The 24330-nt window shown below is 33.8% G+C and overlaps 1 protein-coding gene across 2 annotated transcripts in view; it reads left to right on the top strand.

Annotated features, from left to right (window-relative positions):
* PGR (progesterone receptor) overlaps positions 1–21853 on the top strand; it is a 91871-nt gene extending 70018 nt beyond the window's left edge. For both annotated transcript variants that reach the window (XM_029957062.1, XM_029957061.1), the window contains 4 exons: positions 3321–3465; positions 4892–5022; positions 18794–18951; positions 21374–21853. In XM_029957062.1, the coding sequence (XP_029812922.1) occupies positions 3321–3465; positions 4892–5022; positions 18794–18951; positions 21374–21529 (590 nt within the window). In that variant the 3' untranslated portion in view covers positions 21530–21853. The remainder of the gene's footprint in view (positions 1–3320; positions 3466–4891; positions 5023–18793; positions 18952–21373) is intronic.
* Positions 21854–24330: the final 2477 nt, after the last annotated feature.

The raw sequence follows: 24330 nt of genomic DNA, 5'->3' as shown, positions 1-24330 counted from the left end.
ACATATTTTATGTAAGATATATTATATGACAAATACATGCATATTAACAAGTTTATGTATATTAATAAATATATATTAGTATAAACATTTATTTTTATGTATGTATTAATATATAAAATGCTTTCTGGTTCTTATTTTGTTTTAATATTAGAGATATCCCATAAGCCTGATTGGTGACTTTCTTAAAGCCATTTCTCCATCAACAAGTCTAATATAGGCTCCATTGGTGGAATAATAATAACAGGCATCTGACTAGTGCTCTAAAATTGCATAATTATCCTATTTGACTGTTATAGCCACTCTGTGAACTAGTTTTCTTTATCATTTTGATTTGACTTATGAAGAAATATAGATTTAGCAATAGTCACTGAATTACACAAGGTGGCACTCAATAAGTAGTAGAGCCAAAACTGGAGCTTGGGCCTTCTCTCCAGAACTACCTTCTAATTTAAGGAGATAGACCAGCAGGAAGATCTATATATGTGTCCCTTTAAAGAGTTTTGCTTTGCAAAAAATTAGGAAAATTTATTAATCTCTTATGAAATGATTTTAAATTCATAAAGGAATTACCCATTTTCATAAGGCCTACAAAATACTGATTATAAGCACCCTTTCTGTACATTTTTGTATCTTCTATAGGTATACTATATTAAAAGTGATTCATAATTTTTTGAAAGAGAAATAATATATAGACATGAACTTGAAGATACATGTATGTCATATGAAAATAAATAAAGAATTATAAAATTTGCATGCCACGTTTTTCTTGGCTAGTTGTTTAGGGAGTTTTTCTGCACCTGAATAAATCTGGATGTAAGCAAAAAAAAGCCAACTCTGTTCATTTTAGCAAACACTTCTGGCTATCAGAAACAGCAAAAAGAAAAAATAATTTCCTACAAAGACCCCAGAAATTCACTGAATAGAAACTGGAATAAGTTTGAAAAATAGGCAGAAACCCAGCTTTTCCTGGAGAAACAGAAAACAAGCATCACCAATGCCCCCATTGGATTCCACCGTCACTGGGTACCACTGCCATCAAGAATAGAGCCTAACCATACATTTGTCATTGTTTTAGAATCTTTTTTATTCAAAGTCTAGGTACTGTGTTCAGTGAGTCAAATCCAGATCACAAATGCAGGGAAGCAGAGTCCTTAGCCAGCTTCATTGGGAGAAGATAGGACACTTGCTCTCACCAAAATACAACAAAGGAGACACTCTGTCCACTTAGAGGAAGAAGGGGAGACTGAGAGGGAGGGAGAGAGAAGATTAGATACTGGAGAGTTGATACCCTTCACCCCCAACAAAGAGGCAGATGTCTGCTATGGCATTCCTAATTATGGATTTACATGAGAGTTGGTTTTGGCTGTGGGAGAGCTGGATTTTAAAGAAGGAAATAGCCGCCTTCTATTCGCAGGAAGATGGGATTCTCAGGAGGGTATGGAAAAAAACCTTCTTTTCTATACCTTGAGATGATTCACAGATTCAGGAAATACATTTCTTTTATCCTTGAGCTGTAAGGAATTAGGTTTCCTTTGGGTTTTACTTTTGAAATAGGTCATTTGTAAGTGGATTTCAGTGAATACTTAGGCAGAACAGATGTTATTAAAATAGCTTTGTGGAAAATAGTTGATGTTCCCACCAAAACACTTGATTTTTATGTACCTTTAATAAAATATTTCATCTACTTTCATTGTTTCAGCATACTCAAATACAAATAATTTCCAAATTTATACCTACAGCTCATCTAATTCTCCATTTTTAAAATTTTTTAATGTTTGTTTATTTTTGAAAGAGACAGAGCACAGGCACAAACGGTGGAGAGACAGAGGGAGACACAGAATCCGAAATAGGCTCCAGGCTCCAAGCTGCCAGCACAGAGCCTGTTACTGGTCTCAAACTCACAAACCACGAGATCATGACCTGAGCTGAAGTGAGACACTCAACTGACTAAGCCACCCGGACACCCCTCCATATTTCTAATTCATTTGTTTAACTACTGTCCAGATATTTCAAAAGTCTTTCCAACATATCAAAACTTACAATTTTTCCCCTAGCCTATTTCTCTTCCTCTATTTTGTCTCAGTAATGTTGTTTCCTCCTCCATTCCTGCAAAAATACTGAAATATCTATTAGGCTCCTTCTTTCTCCTACCTACAAACACTCAGTTGTCAAATCTCTTTGATTTTACCCTTTAAATATTTCTCTGATGTACTCCCTCCTCTGTATTCCTACCTGTTGACTTTTCTCAGATTTTTATCGTCTCTCACCTGGCCTTTGGCAATAGCTACCAACTTTTTTCTGTAACTCCAGATGTATTCCTTTGAATCTATCTTCCACATGGCTACCAAGGATGCCTCAACAATACAAATAAGGTTATGGCATATTGTTCCTCATTAAAAGACATATCTGATTGCAGCCATCATCTCCAAATTTACTTCTCTTTGCCTCACCCTCCTTTATTTAAGTTTATCAATGCTGGGCTGGTGATCTTCTGCAAAGCAGGCAAAAAGAGATGGAAAGAAGTTCCTACCATTGAAGTCAATGCATTTGCCCTCTCCCTGCTATCTTCCCTCTGCCATCAACACCAGAGAAGGATGCTTGCTTGCTCTCACTCTCTCTCTCTCTCTCTCTCTCTCTCTCTCTCTCTCTCTCTCTCTCTCTCAACCTTTTAAACCACATGATAGTTTAAAGTGAGACTGGATTAAGTTACAAAAAACAAGAGTGACCATAAACTATGGATTCTACCTAAGACATAATTAAAGAATGTTAAATAAAAATAAAACACAATTGAAAGCAGTAGTTTTACAAACTAAAACAAATTTATTTGTAAAGTACAAAGACAAGACTTTTTAACAAACTGATTATAGTCTGCTTGAGCATGATCTATTTGGGATATTTTCCTGATATGCCTCCCAATTCCTGGTGCACATAAATATGTGCTTATCTCTACTGTTGACATATGAGTTTCTTTTAAGGGCAAGGGTTGAATCTTTAATTTTCCTAACCCCACCATTTTGGCACTGTGCCTAGCAGACAAGTGTTTCTCAATAAATGAATATTGTATGTGTGAATGATGGATGACTGCCAATTAGTGAATTCCAGAAATGCTAAATCATAGTGACCAATTTTAATGACTTCCGATGTTATTCCCTTTTAATTTCTCAGGTTCCATTATTTATTAATATTTCTTCATTTATAGTATAAAATATATTGAAATTAAAAACAACATATTCCCCTACTCTACTTTCAAATCTCTGTATTTTCAACAGTTTAATGCAAGTGATTTGGGGGATCATTTTATTTTTTAATTTGTTTTGTAGGTTTTAGAAATTTACATATTGATGACCAGATAACTCTCATCCAGTATTCTTGGATGAGCTTAATGGTGTTTGGACTAGGATGGAGATCTTATAAACATGTCAGTGGGCAGATGCTATATTTTGCACCTGATCTAATACTAAATGAGTAAGTAGTAACTTGATTTTTGTTCTTACTATCACATAAGTGTATATGTAGGATAATCTTAGAAATTATATTTCAATAGATGATTATACATTTAGTAGCCTAAATAGTAGAATTTTCCTGAAAACCTCATCAGAATTACCTCAGGATATAGCTTGATGTAACGAAATTAATAAAATTGTATCATTATATCAGTAATTTGATATCTGGAGGTTTCTTTCCCCTTTTGTTCAATGTGTGGAAGTCTCCTCAAATCCACTTTTTTAAATTTCAAAAATGTATCAAGAAATATATGTAAGATGAAATTTTTAGTTTATAAAATTAAAATTTTATACCTTTTTACTGATGAAGATGATGCAAATTAGAAATAATTTTGCTTGAATGTATTGACTTACTTTCAAAAAGTAAAGACTTTTTACTTCAAAAAGTATCTCTCCTCCTAGAGGAAAAATCACTGGTAATTTATTTTAGAAATTAAAAGATAAATATTTCAATTTTCTTGACTGTATTTAAATTACCATAATTAATTTTCTTTGTATAATCTTAAACTGAATAAGAATCTTTTCATGGAAATATTTATACCATTCTAATGATGAATGCTGACTCAGGATTTCATAACATATTAAGTTACTTGTATAAGTCTTTATAGTTAACAAATAATTTTCATATATTTTAATTCCATTTTGCCCTACAATCCCTTGAAATAAATAAGGAATCAGTATCCTTCATTTTACAGTTCAGAAAACAGGCTCAGAGGAATTGCATATCTTGCCAAAGAATCTAAGTGGCAGGATTAATGTTAGTTCTTCTGAGTCAAAATCTAGTTTTTCACTATTTGTATTAGCTACATGTGACTAATGTAGATATTGCAGAACACATGGTTGAGGAAATACTTTTTAAAAGTGTCCTCAACCTTCAGTATTAGTGTTTGACCTTGTCAACTATTTAATCCTTTGTAAGATTCTCTTTTCTTGATCACCATACATTTCTCCTAGAATAGCTCACAGTAGAAATGTTCTACACTGAATACTCTGTAGTCTTCAATTTCTGTGAACTGAATCCATTCTCCCATTGGATTACACGCAAAATTTTATATATTTTTAACAGAAAAAAATCCATAAATAAATGATTTCCTCAACTCTTTAGGTTTTTAAATGTAATAAAGTGAGAAGCAACATGTGTAGATAGTATGATTTTCTAACTTTAAAATTTCTTAACTTCAAAAAATTCAGCATTGCAAATGATTTACTTTATTAGTTTATTTTGTTTAAACTTAAAACTATTGAGTGTGTTTACAAAATGACATTTTCAATAATATACAAATTACCAAACATCATTTTCTTTGATAAATTCCACAAACTGCCTAAGACACCATGTGTGTTTTTTCTCCCCTCTCGCTTTCTCTTGTGTGTGTTGTGTGTGATATAAGACAGAGGATGAAGGAATCATCATTCTATTCATTATGCCTCACCATGTGGCAGATTCCACAGGAGTTTGTCAAGCTTCAAGTTAGCCAAGAAGAGTTCCTGTGTATGAAAGTCTTGCTACTTCTTAATACAAGTGAGTGACTACAAGCAACTTTGATAAGATATTTACATTCTTAATTTTTAATTCATTGGGAAAGTCTCAAATAGCAATATGATCATATGCTTATACATATGAAGTATGAATCTTAGATTATGACTGCAAAGGAGAACCACCTAATATACTGTCATAGACATTAATAAAATTACTTCATACTTGTCAGGTTTTACATGAGAGTAAAATAGTCCACCAGTTCAGCCAATTATATATATTTTTTTCAGGTAAAACATGATTAAATGACTTTTCATATTCACCTAGTTAGGTATTATGAACTAGTTAATATTGCTGAAACACAAACAATCTTCCTTCCACTCCCACTCCACAAAGACCTTACGATACAAAATACACAATTTTGTTTGGAACTGTTATCTTTAAGTCCGAATAGGCTGTAATAACACATATCTACAAAGATCAGTGGGATGACACAATATCAGTTTGTCGCTCATATTCACAGTTCAGTCGATTAGCAAGAAAGCCCATGTTCCTTCGGTCTGGGGACTCCACTCCTACATAGCAGCTTGGAGTCCTCCAAGCTCCAAGCCGAATAGAAGGTAAGCACTAAGTGAGAAAAGATTTGGAAGTAAGACCCAGAAATGTTAAATGTCAAATTTTTAAAAACTGCTTTTACTTTTCACCTTTTTCTGTGACCTTGGGGCATGCCCAGGTAGGCTCAACTTTTGAATTTCTGAATTGATCCTTCCGTCACTTATAGTGATTTGAAAGAGAACCACTGGGAGCTAAGACCTTAGGTAGAAGGTGAGCCAAGGGTCTCAGTAACATCTTTTCAAAGACTTCTTTCCAATAACACAAATCTCAAATAGTGGAGGGGTAGGGTACACATCAGGAGAAAAGGCAAAAACAGATAAAAAAAAAAAAGCACTAAACCCTTAAAAAGGAAGTTTTCCTCATGAAAGTCTATGCAAATACAGGGGCAAGTATAGGATCTAAAGATCCATAGGCCTATCCCGCTACCTAGAAAACACTATTTGGAGCAGAGACCATCAAGTCTAATTTGATAACATCATAAAGTGAGCTAAAGTATTGATATGGAACTAGCCTAGAGTGTCAACTAGAATAAACAATATTATAGTGGTTAACTCCTATTCTTTTCTTGACAGTAATGAATCCTATAGCAGTTATGTTATAGATGATCCTAGATTTCCCAAATTAGTTGATATCATTAACAAAATTCTATATTTATAGATATGCTAAATATGCTTTAGGGCCACACAACCCTAAAATCTCAGTAGCTTAACAAAAAAAAATGTTAAGTATATATTTTTCCTACTCTATGTCCAGTGCAGATCAACAGGGAAGCTCTGCTCATTGTTGTCACTCAGGTGCCCAGCACATGGGAGCTATGTCTTGACATGCACTTCTCCAATTGTTAGAGCATTGGCAAGGAAAGAAGTGGTAAGGAAAGGAAGTGATACACTTTCATTCAGATACCATGAAAGCAAGATTCTTGGCCACTTGCAGCTTCAACAGAAGGGAAAAACAGCAATATTTAGTAAATAGTACTTATGATTTCTATAAATTCTAATAAAAATCCTAATGGAATTTTTGAGGAGGGACTTGGCAATGATTTTGGGAATTCATCTTTAATCTTAAAAAATAAGTAAATAAGAATTACAAAAATATTGAGGTGGAGAAGAGAATTAGAAACCTACACTAATTAATATAGCATAGGAGAATAGATACATTGAATTGTTAGTAAACTCAGAAAGTCAGTTTCATATTTGAGGAAAACTCAGTTTGGATATTTAGCTCAAATTATATCCTAAAATAATTACCAGATAATTGAGTTAAATGTACTTTAAAAATTAAAACACACTATAAGGAATATAAATGGTTTTGAGATTTCAAATAAGGAATACCTTTTTAAAAATAAATGCGTGTTGGAAAGTTGACAAAGGAAATGTTCAATGATTTGATACATAAGTATTTAAATCTCCAATTTGCCATTGAAAATTAAAAGTCCCCAAGAAAATATGGCAAGTTGAACACACCATTGTTCACTCTAAAACTATACTAAAATATTACCAAAGGGATTTTTTTGAGAACTAATAGTAAAAGAGGATGAGAGACTCAATAGCAATAACATTCTGCAAGCCAGCAAGGAGAACTAATTTAGCATACCTGAGAAAGTAGGATTCTAAGCCAGAAGTAAGAAATACCAAGAGGCACTGTGATTTGCAATATCAAATCCCTGGCATGGTTCTCACTTGGTCACAACAATGATTTTTTGAGATGAGAGTGAAGGTAGAGTTAAAAAACAATTTTTTAAAAAAAAAATGAGTCCAAAAATTAAGCCTAAAATTTTCTCTCTCTCTCTCCAACTCGGACAGAGACCTTAGGTTATCCTCCTGAAGAAGCTATAACAGAGGGCAAATAAATTGATGAACTGTAGGTACTGTTGAGGGTGAGGGGTCCTAGAGTGACAACAGATTAATTATTTACCAAACATTAAGACTCCATTCTCTAGCATGCTCACCTCACCCCCATCTCTCAGGACACTGTCATCCAGATTTATATCTTCTAGACAGGAGAATGAAAGACTCTTCTCTGCAGAATCTGGTAATAGCGTGTGGTTCTCTCTGAAATTGCTCAGCCAGAATGCCCTGAACTAAAGCTCACAGTCAATAAGCGCTACCCATTGAAACAGAACTATGAATCAGCCTTTTAGTTTTGCACTCTTAAATAAAATAACAGGAATCTCAGGGAGGCCTTTGACATCAAAGACAAAGACAAAACAGAAAGAAACAAGGAGATTTGGAGAAAACAGAGATGATGCAGGGAGATGAAAACCTCAAAAAAAAATTTTAAATATCCCTCTTGGGGCTCCTGGGTGGCTCAGTTGCTTAAGTGTCCGACTTCAGCTCAGGTCATGATCTCACCACGGTTAATGGGTTCGAGCCCCACATCAGGCTCTGTGCTGACAGCTAGCTCAGAGCCTGGAGCCTGTCTTCGGAGTCTGTGTCTCCCTCTCTCTCTGACCCTCCGCTTCTCACGCTGTCTCTCTCTCTCAAAAATAAATAAAGCATTAAAAAATTTTTAAAAATTCCTCTTTAGAAAGATAAGAGAACATGTTGTACCCAAGAAACAATTACTAGATACTGTAAGAAAGGAATAACACTTAAAAAGGAAAGCACTCTTAGAAATTGAATATATATGTATATGTATAATGAATATATATTGATATCTATAGATATATATCATATAGAAATCTATATATATGTGTGTGTGTATATATGTGTGTGTGTGTATATATATATATATATATATATATATATATATATGAATGCAGAATTTATAGTACAGGCATTGGGAGACAAAGTTAGAAAACCTCATTGAAAGTGGAGCAAACCCCCAAAAATATAGAAAAATCAGAATCAAGGAGGCCCAATATCCACTTAATTGGAGGACTAGTGTGAATAGGAAAATGCAAAGGAGAAGAAATCATAAAGGAAATAGTCTTTTCAACAAAAGTCATTTGGAAAACTTCATTCAAAGAAAATGAAGATGGACTTTTATTAACTTAATATAAATCAAGACCTAACTCTAAGAGTTAAAACTATAAAACTATTAAAAGGAAACATAGGAGTGCTGGGTGGTCCTGTCAGTTAAGCTCTGGACTCTTGACTTCGGTTCAGGGCATGATTTTGAGGTTCGTGAGTTCAAGCCCTGTATCAGGGATTCTTGCCTGGGATACTTTGTCTCCTCTATCTATGTCCCTCCACCATTCATGTGTGTGCGCGCTCTCTCTCTCTCTCTGAAAAAATAAACAAATTAAAAAAAAAAAGAAAATAGAGGAAAAGCTTTATGATGTTGAATTTGGCAATGATATGCCACCCAAAACACAGGCAGTAAAAGAAAAAACAGTTAAATGGACTTCATCAAATTTAAAAATTCAATGCACCAAAGGTTACCATCAACAGAAGAAAAAGTCAATCCACTTTATGGGAGAAAAATACCTGAAAATTATGTATCAGCTAAATGAAAATCATTAATATCCAGAATATGAAAAAAACCCTCCAATTTAACAATTAAAATAATTTTAAATGGGCAAAGGCCTTAGTAGACATTTCTCCCAAGAAGGTATACAGAAAGCCACTAAGTACATGCAAAGATGCTCAACATCATTAGGGAAATACAAGTCAAAACCACAGTGAAATACCACTTCACACACGCATTAAGATGATTACTTACTGTCAATAAAAGAAAATATGTACTGTGAAATCATAGTACACATAGAAATCATAATATATACTATGCGACTCAACTGTTCCAGGACTTTACATGACTAAATAATAAATACTGAATATTCATCTGACCAATATTATGAAAATGATATTAGGAAGATGAGGAATAGGAAGGTGTGTGTGTGTGTGTGTGTGTGTGTGTGTGTGTGTGTGTGTTTACATATGCATGCATTACTGGTGTGGAAATGATGGTAGATCTGAAAGATGGAAATAGAGCTACAAGCTCATTTTCCATAGTGAAAAATCAAAAGTTAAAAATAAAAAATCAAGAATCAACATGACACGGCAAGATGGCAGAGCAGAATGGAAATTCTCAGCTTACTTCATCCTTGAAATGCAGCTAGATCAGCACCAAACTATTTTGCTCAACTAGGACATCGATCTGAAATCAACACAACAGTCTGCATAACTTGAGCCACAAAACTCGGGGGCTACTATGCAGAGAGGTAAACTGGAGGAGAGAAAATCTGCGTAGGGTAGGGAGCTGTTTTTTACAGAGAGGACAGAGAAAGTGGGGAGAGTGTGGCACACAAGGAGAGTGCAGGAAAAACACTCCCCCAAAAGTAGCTGGAATGAAAGAGTGAAAACACAAGGGAATGGACAAGAAATCTGTTCCTGAAAACCACTGATGGGGAGAAAGGTCAGGGTTTCAATACCATTAGGATTCTATAAACAGTGGAATGCAGAGTTGGAAATTCCAGAGCTTAGTACCTGGTGGTGCTCTATGTGAGGGAAAAAGAGCAAATCCCCAAGAGCAGGCAGCAGGGTCTGAGGGGGTCCATGTGCCATAAGTGGAGAGGCAGTTTTCCTAAATGGAGAGAATTTGGTAGGGGCCATACAGCCCCCCCCCCCCCCCCACAGGCAAAGATCCTAGCAGATCTCAGAGAGCAGCCACGTTTGCTGGTATCAGGACAAAGATCCCAGAGTGTGGTGAAACCTGGCACGAGCTGTGTGTTGTGATTCACCATAATCTCTAAACCTCTGCCACTGCTCAATCACACGAATGTTTTCTAGAGCAGGCCAGTACCCAGCCACTGCTCAGTGAGACCCTTGCCCAGAGAGTTGGCCTGGGTCCAAGCCACAGGGTTCTCTGAAGTAAAGGGTCTTGAAACAAAGTATCATCTGAGATAAAACTCTGGAGAGAGGTACCACCTGGCAGGCTGATGGCTTGGACACAGGGTAGAGGAGAGAAGTGGATAGAAGCCTGAGACAAAGGAGGGGTGCTTGATTATAGTCAGAGAGAGTGCAAAGTTCCTGTGCCAGACCTAGGAAGCTGGGTGAAGCCATTTCCACCTCTCCTACACACACGCATACATGCACACACATGTGCCCACCACCCAGATCCACACCAGTAAGCTAAGCAGAGCCAGCTTGTGGAGAATGAAGCCATTACACCAAGCGCTGCCGAACTACGCCCTCCAAGCATATTCCCTAAAAGACCAACACAAATCTCTCCATCTGCTTAGTGTATGGTCTATGTAGAGTGCTTCATAGTTTGAGTTCCAGGGGAAACTGGATATAATGTCAGTCAGGTTTCATTCTGTTTAATGGTTCATCTATTCGGGTGTTTTGTTTTGTTTTGTTTTTCTTTTTGCTTTTGTTTAAATTGTTTTTTCTCTCTTTCTTCCCCTTCTTTTCTTTTTCTTGTATACTGAAAGAGAAAAAATATTTTTCTTGTCTTTAAAAACTTCTTTAATTTTTTTACTATGTTTTTCATTTTTTGTAGTTTTTTATTCTATTTCACTTTATTTTGTTTTATCCTGTTTTGTTATATACTATTTTTTCAATTAAAAATTTTAGTATCCTTTAACTTTTTTCTTTTCTTTCTTTTCTTTTTCTTTTTTCTCAAGGGAAAAATCAAGCTTATTTCAACAAGCAGACCAACGCACAACTAGGATTTAGCTACTGTCATTTGATTTTTTTGTGTTGTTTTTAATTATAAATTTAATTTTTTAACTTATTTTCTTTATTCCTCCAAATTGACAAAACAAAGGAATTTGCCCCAAAAGTAGGTACAGTAAGAAATGATAGTCAGGAGCTAAATAAACAAAGATAGAAGCAAGATGTCTGAACTAGAGTTTAGCACCACAATAATAAGAATACTAGCTGCAGTTGAAACATCATAGAAGTATTTTCTGCAGAGATAATAGAAGTAAAATCTAGTCAGGATGAAATGAGAAATGCTATAACCTAGAAGTAGTCTCGAATGGATGCCATGGTAGCAAGGATGGACAATGCAGAGCAGCAAATCAGCAATATAGAAGACAGAATTATGGAGAGTGATGAAGCAGAAAAAGAAGCAGGAAACTAAAGCAAAGGATCACAATATAAGATTTAGAGAACTCAATGACTTATTAAAAAAGGAATAACATCCAAATCATAGGAGTCCCAGAAGACGAAGACAGAGAAAAAGGGTCAGAAGGTTTATGTGAGCAAATTACAGCATAAAACTTTCCTAATCTGGGGAAAGACACAGACATCAAAATCCAACAAGGACAGAAAACTCACATTAGATTCAACAAAAACTGACCATCACTATGGCATATCATAGTCAAATTCACAAAATTCACAGACAAGAATGAATTATGAAAGCAACAAGGGAAAAAATCCTTACCCTGTAAGGGAAGACATCAGGTTTGCGGCAGACCTATCCACAGAAACCTGGCAGGCCTCGAAGGAGTGGCAGAATAAAGTTAACATGCAAAATTGAAAATATAGGCAGCCAAAAATTCTTTATCCAGCAAGGCTGTCATTCAAAATAGAAGGAGAGATAGAGTTTCCCAGACAAACAAAAGCTAGAGGAGTTTTGAGCACTTAACCAGCCCTGCAAGAAATTTTAAGGGGAACTCTTTGGTCAAAAGATGAAACAAAACAAAAACGAAAAAAAGCAATAAAAACTAGAAAGGACCAGAGAACATCCCCAGAAACTCCCAACTCTTCAGGTGACACAATGGCACTAAATTCATATCTTTCAGTACTCACTCTAAATGTCAATGGACTAAACACACCGATCAAAAGACATAGGGTATCAGAATGGATAAGAAAACAAGAACCATCTATATGATGCTTACAAGAGACCATTTTAGACACAAAGACACCTACAGATTAAAAACAAAGTGGTGGAGAACCATCTATCATGCTAAAGGTCACCAAAAGAAAGCTGGTGCAGCCATACTTTATCAGACATACTAGACTTTAAAATAAAAACTGTAATGAGATGAGGAAGGGCATTGTATCATAATTAAGGGGTCTATCCACCAAGAAGATCCTATAAATGTAAATACTTGTGTCCAACCTGCAAGAACCCAAATATATATATATATATATATATCATAAAGAAACTCACTGATAATACCATGATAGTAGGAAACCTCAACACCCCACTTATAGCAATGGGCAGATCGTCTGAGTAGAAAATCAGCAAGCAAACAATGGCTTTGAATGACAAACTAGACTGGATGGACTTAACAGATATATTCAGAACAGTTCATCCTAAATCAGCAGAATACACATTCTTCTCAAGTACACATGGAATATTATTCAGAATAGATCATGTGCTGGGACACAAATCAGCCTTCAAAAAGTACACAAAGATCAAGATCATACCTTGCTATGAAACTCGAAATCAACTCCAAGAAAAAATTTGGAAAGACCATGAATATTTGGAGATTAAAGAACATCCTACTAAACAATGAATCAGTTAATCAAGAAATTAGAGAGGAAATTAAAAAGTACATGGAAGCCAATGAAAATGAAAACATGACAGCTCCAAACCTATGAGATATAGCAAAGGCAGTCATAAAAGGCAAGTATGTAGCAATCCAGACATTCCTAAAGGAATGAAAGGTCTCAAATACAAAACCTAACTTTATACCTTAAGAACTGGAAAAAGAACAGGTAAGAAAGCCCACAACCAGCAGGAAATAGGAAATAATAAAGATTAGAGCAGAAATCAATGATATCAAAATAAAAAAAACAGAACAGATCAAGGAAACCAGGATTATTAATTAACAATGAAAGAATTAACAAAATTGATAAACGCCTAGTCAGACTGAGCAAAAAGATTAAGGAAAGGATCCAAGTAAATAAAATCATGAATGAAAGAGGAGAGATTACAACCAATATTGCAGAAATAAAAACAATAATAAGAGAATATTATGAGCAATTATACACCAATAACATGAGCAATCTGGAAGAAACTGACTAATTCCTAGAAACATATAAACTACCAAAACTAAAAAAGGAAGAAACAAAAATTTGGACAGGCACATAACTAGTAAAGAAATTGAATCAGTAATCAAAAATCTTCCAACAAAAGTCCATGACTGCATGGCTTTCCAGGGGCATTCTACCCAATATTTATAGACAATTTCACACTTTTGAAACTGTTCCAAAAAATAAAAATGACAGGAAAACATCCAGACTCATTCAACAAGGCCACTTACCTTGATTCCAAAACCAAAGACCCCACTAAAAAGAAGTACTACAGACCAATTTCCCTGATGAACATGGATGCAGAGATTCTCAACAAGAGACTAAGCAACCAGGTCCAACAATACATTAAAAGAATTATTCACCACCACCAAGTGGGATTTATATCTGGGAGGCAGGGGTGGTTCAAACCTGCAAATCAATCAGTGTGACACATTACATTAATAAAAAATGGACAAGAACCACATTATCCTTTCAATAGATGCACAAAACGCATTTGACAAAATACAGCATCCTTTCTTGATAAAAACCTTCAAGAAGGCAGAGATAGAAGGATCATACATCAAGATCATTAAAGTCATATATAAAAGACCCACTGGTAATATCATCCTCAATGGAAAAAACCTGAGAGTTTTCTCCTTAAGGTCAGGAACCTGACGAGAATGTCCACTATCACCACAGCTATTCAATATAGGGTTGGAAGTCCTAGCCTCAACTATCAGACAAATAAAAGGTATCCAATTCAGCAAGGAGGAAGTCAAACTCTCACTCTTTACAGATGACATAATATTCTATGTAGAAAACCTAAAAGATTCCACCAGAAAACCCTGCTAGAACTGATCCATGAATTCATCAAAGACACAGGATATAAAATCAATGCACAGAAATTGGTTGCATTACTATACATCAATAATGAAGCAATAGAAAAAAATCAAGTAATTGATCCCATTTACAATTTCACGAAAAATCATAAAATACCGCAGAACAAACTGAACCAAAGAGGGGAAAAATCTATACCCTGAAAACTATAGAAAGCTTATGAAAGAAATTGAAGATGACACAAATGGGCAAACATTCCATGCCCATGAATTGGAAGAACAAATATTGTTAAAAAGTGTCAGTACTACCCAAAGAAATCTACATATTCAGTTCAATCCCCATCAACATAACACCCGCATTCTTCACAGAGTTAGAAGAAACAATACTAAAATTTGTATGGAACTAGAAAAGACCCCAAATAAACCAGAGCAATCATGAAAAAGAAAAAGCAAACCTGGAGGCATCACAATTCCAGACTTCAAGCTGTATTTCAAAGCTGTAATCATCAAGACAGTATGGTACTGGCACAAAACCAGAGAGACGGATCAATGGAACACAGTAAAGGACCCAGAAATGGACCCACAAACATATGGCCAATTAACCTTTGACAAAGCAGGAAAGAATATCCAATGGAAAAAAAGACTGTATCTTCAGCATATTGTGTTGGGAAAATTGGACAGCAACATATAAAAGAATGAACCTGGACCACTTTCTTACACCATACAGAAAAATAAACTCAAAATGGATGAAAGACCTAAATGTAAGACAGGAAGCCATCAAATTCTAGGAGAAGAAAAAAGGCAGCAAGCTCTTTGACCTCAGCTGCAGCAACTTCTTAATTGACCGGTCTCTGGAGGCAAGGGAAACAAAAGCAAAAATACTATTAGGACCTCTTCAAGATAAAAAGCTTCTGCTCAGCAAAGGACACAATCAACAAAACTAAAAGGCAACCAATGGAATGGGAGAATATATTTGCAAATAACATATAGGATAAAGGGTTAGTATCCAAATCTGTAAAGAACTTACCAAACTCATCACCCAGAAAACAAATAATACAGTGAAGAAATGGGAAAAAGGCAGACACTTTTCCAAAGAAGACATTCAAATGGCTAACATGAGAAGATGCTCAACATCACTCATCATCAGAAATCAAAACCACAATGAAATGCCGCCTCACACCTATCAGAATGGCTAAAATGAGCAACTTGGCAAGGATGTGGAGAAAGGAGAAGCCTCTTACACTGTTGGTGGGAATGCAAACTGGTGCAGCTGCTCTGGAAAACAGTATGTATGTTCCTCAAAAATTTAAAAATATAACTATCCTATGACCTAGCAATTGTATTACGAGGTATTTATCCAAAGGATACAGGAATGCTATTTCGAAGGGGCACATGCACCCCAATGTTTATAGCAGCTCTATGGACAATAGCCAAAGTATGGGAAAAATCCAAATGTCCATTGACTGATGAATAGATACAGAAGATGCAGTATGTATATGTGTATAGACATACATATACATGCATACATACGTAACACAATGGAATACTAGCATTCATCAAGAATGAAATATGGCCATTTACAACAACGTGGATGGAACTAGAGTGAAATAAGTCAGTCAAAGAAAGACAAATATCATATGACTTCACTAATATGTGGAATTTAAGACACAAAACAGATGAACATAAAGGAAAGAAAGGAAAAAATATAAAAACAGAGGGAGGCAAACCATAAGAGAAGCTTAAATATAAAGAACAATCTGGGGGTTGTTGGAGGGGTTTGGAGTGGGGAATGGGCTAAATAGGCAAGGGGCATTGAAGAGGACGCTCATTGGGATGAAAACTGGGTGTTATATATAAGTGATGAATCAGTAGATTTTATTCTTGAAGTAATTATTACACTATATGTTAACTAAGTTGGATGTAAATTTTTAAAACAATAATCATATATATTCTGGGACCAGATAATGGTAATGGTTGCACAACTCTGTGAATATACTAAAACCACTGAACTGTATTCTTTGAAAGGGTGAATATAGGGGCGCGTGGGTGGCTCAGTCCATTAAGCATCTGCCTTGGGCTCAGGTCATGATCTCATGGTTCATGGGTTTGAGCCCCGCATGGGGCTCTGTGCTGACAGCTAGCTCAGAGCCTGGAGCTTGCTTCAGACTATGTTTCTCCCTCTCTCTCTGACCCTCCCCTGCTCGCACTGTCTCTCTGTCTCTCAAACATAAATAAAAAAACATTAAAAAATTCTTTAAAAAAGAAAGGGTGAATATATGGCATATGAATAATATCTCAATAAAGAATATACACCCTGAGGGGGGAAAAAAGGTATCAGCAGTACAGTGAAACTATTTAAATCTGTGGAAGGAAAAGTTAAAATAGTTGAAAGAGTTGAACATGTTTGCTTCTTGAGCATGAGAAATATTGGATTGCCTGGGCACTATTCTTTGCCCTAATAAAATTGCAAAACTGTGATAATATTTAAAATATTTAAAAATTAAGCAAACTTTGAAAAATGTTTGAAATATATTTTAAGCCCCTGTAGATAAATGAGTACAAAATAGAAAAGTTTCAAAAAATTACTAATATGCATAAGAATATTGTTCAGCCTACTAATAGTTTAAGAAATGAAAATGAGATATTTTATTTTTCTATTAAAAAGCAAAGATTACCTAAAATTAATATACTCAATACTAGTCACAAAACAAATACTAGGAAGTTTAGCAATGTATGTTATGAGTGATAAGAAAGTTAATATCTTTTACTGTAATAATTCCATATCAAAAGATATATTCTTTTAAAAAATAAAAATTAAATTTATTACAAGCATTATTTAGTACAATATATCAAATATCAAAGGATAAAACAGTTAAATAAATTATACTTCTACAATTTTCTGAGGTTAATTTATATGTGATAATTTTTAAAAATTGAGAGATATAAGCAAAAATTCTCAATATAACGTTAGGAAAAATCCTAAAATATTAGATTGTTGGATCTGGTGAATTGTAATTTTATATGTATTTTCTATATTTTCTAAAAATTTGCCAACAATTGTCATTTTTTAGTTAGCTAAATCCAAAATAAATATCCTTGTTTTATTTAAAAAAAAACTGTTCTTATCTAAAATAGCACCTGGCTAACTGCCCATGACTCACCCTCTCCCAATTTGCCACTAAGATATTTGCAAGAAATCCTAAAACTCATTTGTGGAATCAACAAGAATCAGAGAGAAAATTCTCCAAACATATATTACTGGATGTAATAATTAAGGAAACAATGAATTAAGGTAAGGAGCTCAAAGCAAATAGAAATATTTATTAGAGCTGGTTCAATATAGATCTGAAATGTAGGAAAGTGAGTAAGAGATGAGAAAAAACTTTAAGTCTCAGAAGCACGATTAGATTATCATATCCCCGAGAACTTGTTAGTGGTTGATGCTAAAAAATTGTGAGGCAGCCTGGGATTAGGCCGGATTTTCTCTTAAAGAGACTAATTGGTTCAAATGCCAGTTCTAAATACTTAGATAGATAGAGTGAAGGCTCTGGGTTACTAGTTTCCATTCTTGAGCACCCAACAAGAAAATAGTACTTCAATCATCCAAAGGAAGAATTATTTTTAAGTGTTTAGTTAAATTCCAGTTAACATAGAGTTATATAAATCTAAGAGATATGTGATTTTTCTTTCAACAATCTAGATATAGTTTCAGGAAAAGGCAGCTGATTTACTTAAGTTTAAAGGTCTGTTTGTAAGATAAATACAATCAAAGAAAAAGTAAGGAAGAAAATTGGGAGTTCTGATGATAATTTGCTGAAGAAACCAACCAGGGCATCTCAAATAAGTGATAACAGAAGGAACTAAAATATTAAGGAAAAAAAAAGTTGTAAGTAAATTGACAGTGTAGTGGAACTAACAATAAGAATAGGAAGTTATGCCTAAAATTGGCTATTATAATTAAAGATTATAGTGGCAAATATCTGAATCACAATGAGAATAAGAGGCATTCCCATTAAAATAAGCAATAAAATAGGAATATTTGCCATTGTTGCCATTTTGTAATATTTTTCTGGATGTCCTAATGATGCACTGAATCATGAAACATAAACAAGAGCTACAATAATTGTGAAGGGGGAAATGAGGATATTTTCAATATAGTATGGTTGTATACCAAGAAAAAGGAAAAGAGAAAGATATCAACCAAAACTACTTGAATTAAAAATATAAATTAAAAGAAATAAAAATTTATCATTTAATTTATATAGTTACTTTAATCATATTCTTTAAGACAATATGGGTATATTTCCTAATACTATCAATAACACTGCTATGTAAGATGTTCATATTTTGAGTTGCATACCAAAAGAAATCATTATATAGCTGAGGAATTTTTGTTATAAATTGCTGCTGTCATCTTTTTAAGCATAACTCTCACTTGTAATTATCCTCTTACAGTTCCTTTGGAAGGGCTAAGGAGTCAAAACCAGTTTGAAGAGATGAGATCAAGCTACATTAGAGAGCTCATCAAGGCAATTGGTCTGAGACAAAAAGGAGTTGTCTCTAGCTCACAGCGTTTCTACCAACTTACAAAACTTCTTGATAACTTGCATGATGTAAGTATTTTGTTTTCTAGGATATCAATGATTGTTTTCTGAATTTCTGTAATATTTTAAATATTAAATCTACATTTTACTTTATATGGTTTCTTCGAGGTCATATTTGTACTTACATTTTAAAATAGTATTTGCATCACACTACTCAGAATTTATATTGTGCTTTTTTCATATTCAATGTACATCACCCAAATATCCTTTTACCTGTATTTGTATAATTTGAGAGTAATTTAATGATTTATAGGAATTATACACCTTCCTGAATATATTCTAAAATATTTTTGCCTTACATTAGAAAAGATTTTAAATATACAAGAAAAGCAAAGGTATAGGTGTAGAAAATAAGACTCTCATATCATTTTGGATGGAATTATAAGTTAATAACAGTGCTAGTGGACAATTTGACCATCTACTCATCAGGTCAAATTTGAGACCTTATTCCTGAATATGGACAGAGAGCCAAGGATTATTAGCTATATGGGTAAAGCCTTTGTAATGAAAGGTAGAAAACAAATAAACAGAAAGAAAGTAATGAAGGAAAAGTCACCTAAGCAGAGAACACAAAAGAGATTCAAAAAGAATTAAGATATTTAAGATATTGCATCCATGAAACAAGAATAAAAAATATTTGAAAAGGAAAATTTAGCAAGAAAGTACTTTTAGATGATTATAGAAAAGCAGAAATTTAAAATTTGATAGAAGGACTGACATATATACTTATGGAAAACTCAGAAGAAATAACAAAGAAGATAAAGATATGAAAAATTAGAAGAAATGGAAAATTTAGGGGACTCATTGAAGGGGGTTTATTCTTAATTAAAAGGAGTTTATAAAAGAATAGAGAAAATCAAGGAGAGAAAATTTTATAAAAAATAATATAATAAAAGTTACTTGATCTGAATTGTATTAATTTTCTGACTCCAAAGCCCCAGTGTACAAAGCACAGCACAACTGAACAAAGGCACATTAATGTAGAATTTTAGAATACCAGAAATAAAGAGAATATCCTAAAATATTTCAATGAGAAAAGAAACAAATCACATAAAAATTATCAGGATTCAGAATGATGTTGTACTTCTTAATGCAATAGTAGAACCAAAAAAACAAAGGGAACAATACCTTCAGAATTTTGAAGGAAAGGAAAATCTTCAAAGAATTTTATACCCAGCTCAGCCGTCAAACAAATATGATGTCATCATAAAAGTATTTTCAGACATGCGAGATCTCAGAGAGCTTACATCAAATATAACCTTTCTCGAAGACATCTACAGAAAGCTTTAACAACAAACAGTGGTGTAAGCCAGTGAAGTAGAAGAGCCAACACCATAGCGATGCAAAGGGATATTTTAGCATATTTACCATGCCAAGCAATCATTGGCCTAGATTGGAGCAGTAATACCCAGCGTTTTGGAATACTAGTGCTGGGGGGAAAAGATGGAACTGAGGAATTACCTCAGTATGAACATACTGAGGTGAGCTTTTACCATTGTGTCAGAGAATTTGACTATGGTTTGTGATAAATATAAAGGAAACAAAGCAAAATAGAAACACAAGGTTATTAGCTCTAGAAAAATAAAAATGAGTCATATAATAAATTTAATCCAGCAACAAACAATAAAATCATTTATAATATAATTGCTGGATATTGATTTAGTCAAAAACTGAGATCCAGCTATACAGAGAATGAGAAGAAGAGGAGTGTGCAGTGTTACAGGCCGGGGTGTCTGATATAAGGGAGCTAAACCTCATTGTCCATAGTAGAAAAATCAATAACATAAAATTTGAAAAACAAAATTTATTAGAAATACAAAGATAAATATTTAGAGACATGGGTTGAGAAGTTAAAAGTGATTGCCTCTTGGGAACTAGAATAAGGATGGGAAGACTTCTATCAAGAAACGGCTGGATGTTGTTGCTGCTGGGTTCTATTTGACTTTTAAAATTATTTGCATCAATTACTTTACCAAAACTTAAGATTAGATTAAAATAAACTATGCTGGGCTGTTTGTATTGGCAGAGGTAGAGCCAATATATTGTTAGGCGAAAAAGGCAGTCTACTAAGAAATAGACTTTATTAAATAATTGCATTTTTGGAAATCCATATGCTTTGTGTATATTGTGTATATACCTGACTATGTTTGTATACATGTATAAAGAGAAAAAAGAATTTGGAAGACATCAAAATGTTCATATCAGTTATCCTATGATATTATGAATGACTTTAATTTCTTTAAATCGTTCTGTACTATCAGAATGTTCCACTGTATGTAATATTTTCATATTATTCTAGAGAATGGAGTTACTTTCGTAAGAAAATATCTTGATGGGTATCTATATTGTTAGAAAAATAAGTTGTCATGTTTGATTAGTATGTGAATGTATTATTTTTTACATGTTTCTTATCCATTTGTGAAACCAACAGCTTGTCAAACAGCTTCATCTGTACTGCTTGAATACATTTATCCAGTCCCGAGCACTGAGTGTTGAATTTCCAGAAATGATGTCTGAAGTTATTGCTGCACAGTTACCCAAGATCTTGGCAGGGATGGTGAAACCTCTGCTCTTTCATAAAAAGTGAATGCCATTTTTATCTTTAAAAATTAAATTCTGTGGTATGTCTATTTTTCTTTTGGTTAGGATTGTGAGGTCTTGGGTTTTTACAATGTTATTCTCAAAGCCTTACATTTATAATGTATTGTGTAAATTGCAGAGAAAATTGTGAGGTTTTGTTTTCCTTTATAAAGCATAATCAGAATTTTTAAAGTGTTTTTGTGTAGCCATATATTCTTTAAGAGTTTACAAGATTGAAAATTACTACAATTGATTGCTAATGAAACTTAATCTTATCCATACTATTTCATACCATTTAGGTGAAGATTTTTAACTTTTGCATCTAACAGATCTTTAGAGGAAAAAAAATCTTACATGTAAAAATAAAAAGTATTAAATATGTTCCTTCTAGGTAGCTCCCTTTGTCTCCTTGATTATATTTACAAAAATGAGCCTTTTTAAAAAAATGGTATGTAAAATTTTGTCTACATGAGAATATATATACATTTTTGTGAAAAGGAAATTCATAACCTTTATCAGGTTTTCCAAAGGGTTTTTAATGCAAAATGTATAGAGAAAAGGAGTTTAAAATCCCTGAAATAGATTGAAGGTTTGACATTAGGAAAAAAAAAATATATACATATATATATATAGAGAGAGAGAGAGAGAGAATGAGTGACTATTTCCCAGATTGGAAACACAGATTCTAAGGAAGTTATTAAAGAAAGCCATATTATTATGATAACAGTATTAGGGGTTTTGTAGTTTTTTTACTAACCTTTTTTGGGACTTGTCCTTTAAAAGGGTATTGTGAATCAAAATAGGAAGTCAGAAGTGTCTGTGGCCTAATGCTACTCCTTCCCATCTGGGGCAGGTTGAAAGTCACTTAACCTTATTGATTTTCAATTTCCTCACCTTCACCACTGATATGATATATTTCCTTCAAAATGTTCCTTTTGGTCAGAGCTTCTTATTCACTTCTTAATCAAAAAAGACAGGAAGGGGAGGGAGGAAGGGAAGAGGAAAAAAGAAATATTCTCTTTCTTCATTCAGAGTCAATGATAAATCACAGGTTGAAAATTTTTGAGTGCATCTGATCCAATTCTAAGAGGGGTATTTCAAGAAATAGTAGATACTGGCTTAAATTAATACAACCAATTACAATAGGAAACACACAATTCACACTATTATATGAACTGAAAATATTACATTAGAATATGACCAAGAGTTCTTTTCTGAGATGAGTCACAGGAGATCCATTTATTTTTTAAAACTCTGTCTATATATCTGTATATATAAATACAGATAGATATATAAAAGATAACAGGAAGAACTAAGTTCATACCACTGACAAAATTTAATGAAAAATAATCATTGTTTTATTTTTTATTTCTATATCTATAATGTTTTTAACAGCTCATAGTAACTAGTAGGGCAAAATCTTTTTCTAAATTTTTAAAAATTGGACATTATCTTACAAATATGGTATACCACCATATGCAAATTAATGATTATTAATTAGAAAAAATAACCTTGAAAACAATGTAGAAAACACTTACTTCTCTGATTTCTTAATACATTTTGGACTACCCATTCCCTCAACTGATAAATCTTTGTAGTTTGCCAAGAGACAGTTAACGGTAACACCTCTTAATGAATAATAATGTGATCTCCAACACAAGATAAAGTGGTTTCATCTGATAAAATAATTGGCATGACAACGTTTTCAAAGCTGTTTTCTACAAGCTAATTCTCCATTCATAAAAAGAATTAGCTATGGCATATCCATAAATAGTGAATTCACCTAAGGCATTTGAAGTAGGGATTAAAATAAACTCTAACCAATGTTCATTAGATCTATGTGACAAATATAGTCAGTAATATACAAATTTTATATTTGGCTGTAATATTCAGTAAGAGTTTAAACCAAGTATTCCAAATAGTTTTAGCGGTCATATACAAATAGTCTCTTTCTTGAGAAATTTAACTACATATCTTTTTTGTGAATACACATGTATAACCACAGACTATTGCTGTTCAGTTTTTCAGAATCTTTATACACACAGATTCATTCTCTTACCATCTTCAGTCTAAAGTTAACTTCCTAAAAAGGATCTAATATTGCCATTTTCTCACTTTAAAATGTTCACTGACTTCCAGTCACCCATTACATAGCGATTATAGACTATAGCTGCATGTTACAGTCTCAAAGTGAACTTTTTAAAAATACCTTTCCGTGGGCTCCATCCTCAGTGATTTTAACTGCTTTACTCTTATTAATGCAGTGACGCAGTAGTTATTCTGAAATGATGTTCAAGCTTCAGTTTCTATAACTTTACTCTCTGCGTCCTCCACTACCTTACACTTATCTTACGTCCTAGCCACACAAATCTTTTTACCACCAATTTGTCTATCTGAATTTTCCCCCTTTGATACTAGTCACATTCATATTTCATCCTTCAAGACCCAGCAAAGGATTATTTATGTAATGTTCTTACCTGCATCTTCCAGATAGTGATTTGCTTCCTCCTAAGGTTTACCAGGTATTTTGTGCACATTTGAATTACAATAGTGTGTTCTACAATTCTGGCTGTACTACAAGACTGGGAGCCAGTTTGGGATAGGACAATAGCGTCTCTTGACTGGAAGTTGCATGGCATATTCTGATTTTGGGTATTGCCATGGATCTGTATCATCCTTTTGTTATATCATTGCATGTCCATATTCATGAATTTATGACTTTCTCTTCCCATACCCCTTATCTGCATTTCTTCATTTCTCTTCATCTCTTAAATTTTCTACTTCTTCCTACTTTGGGAGATCTCTCCT

This window comes from Suricata suricatta, chromosome 11 (assembly GCF_006229205.1).
Source record: "Suricata suricatta isolate VVHF042 chromosome 11, meerkat_22Aug2017_6uvM2_HiC, whole genome shotgun sequence".
In the NCBI taxonomy this organism is placed as follows: domain Eukaryota; kingdom Metazoa; phylum Chordata; class Mammalia; order Carnivora; family Herpestidae; genus Suricata; species Suricata suricatta.
Note: the sequence above shows the minus strand (reverse complement) of the source record. Positions and strands in the feature narration are given on the sequence as shown.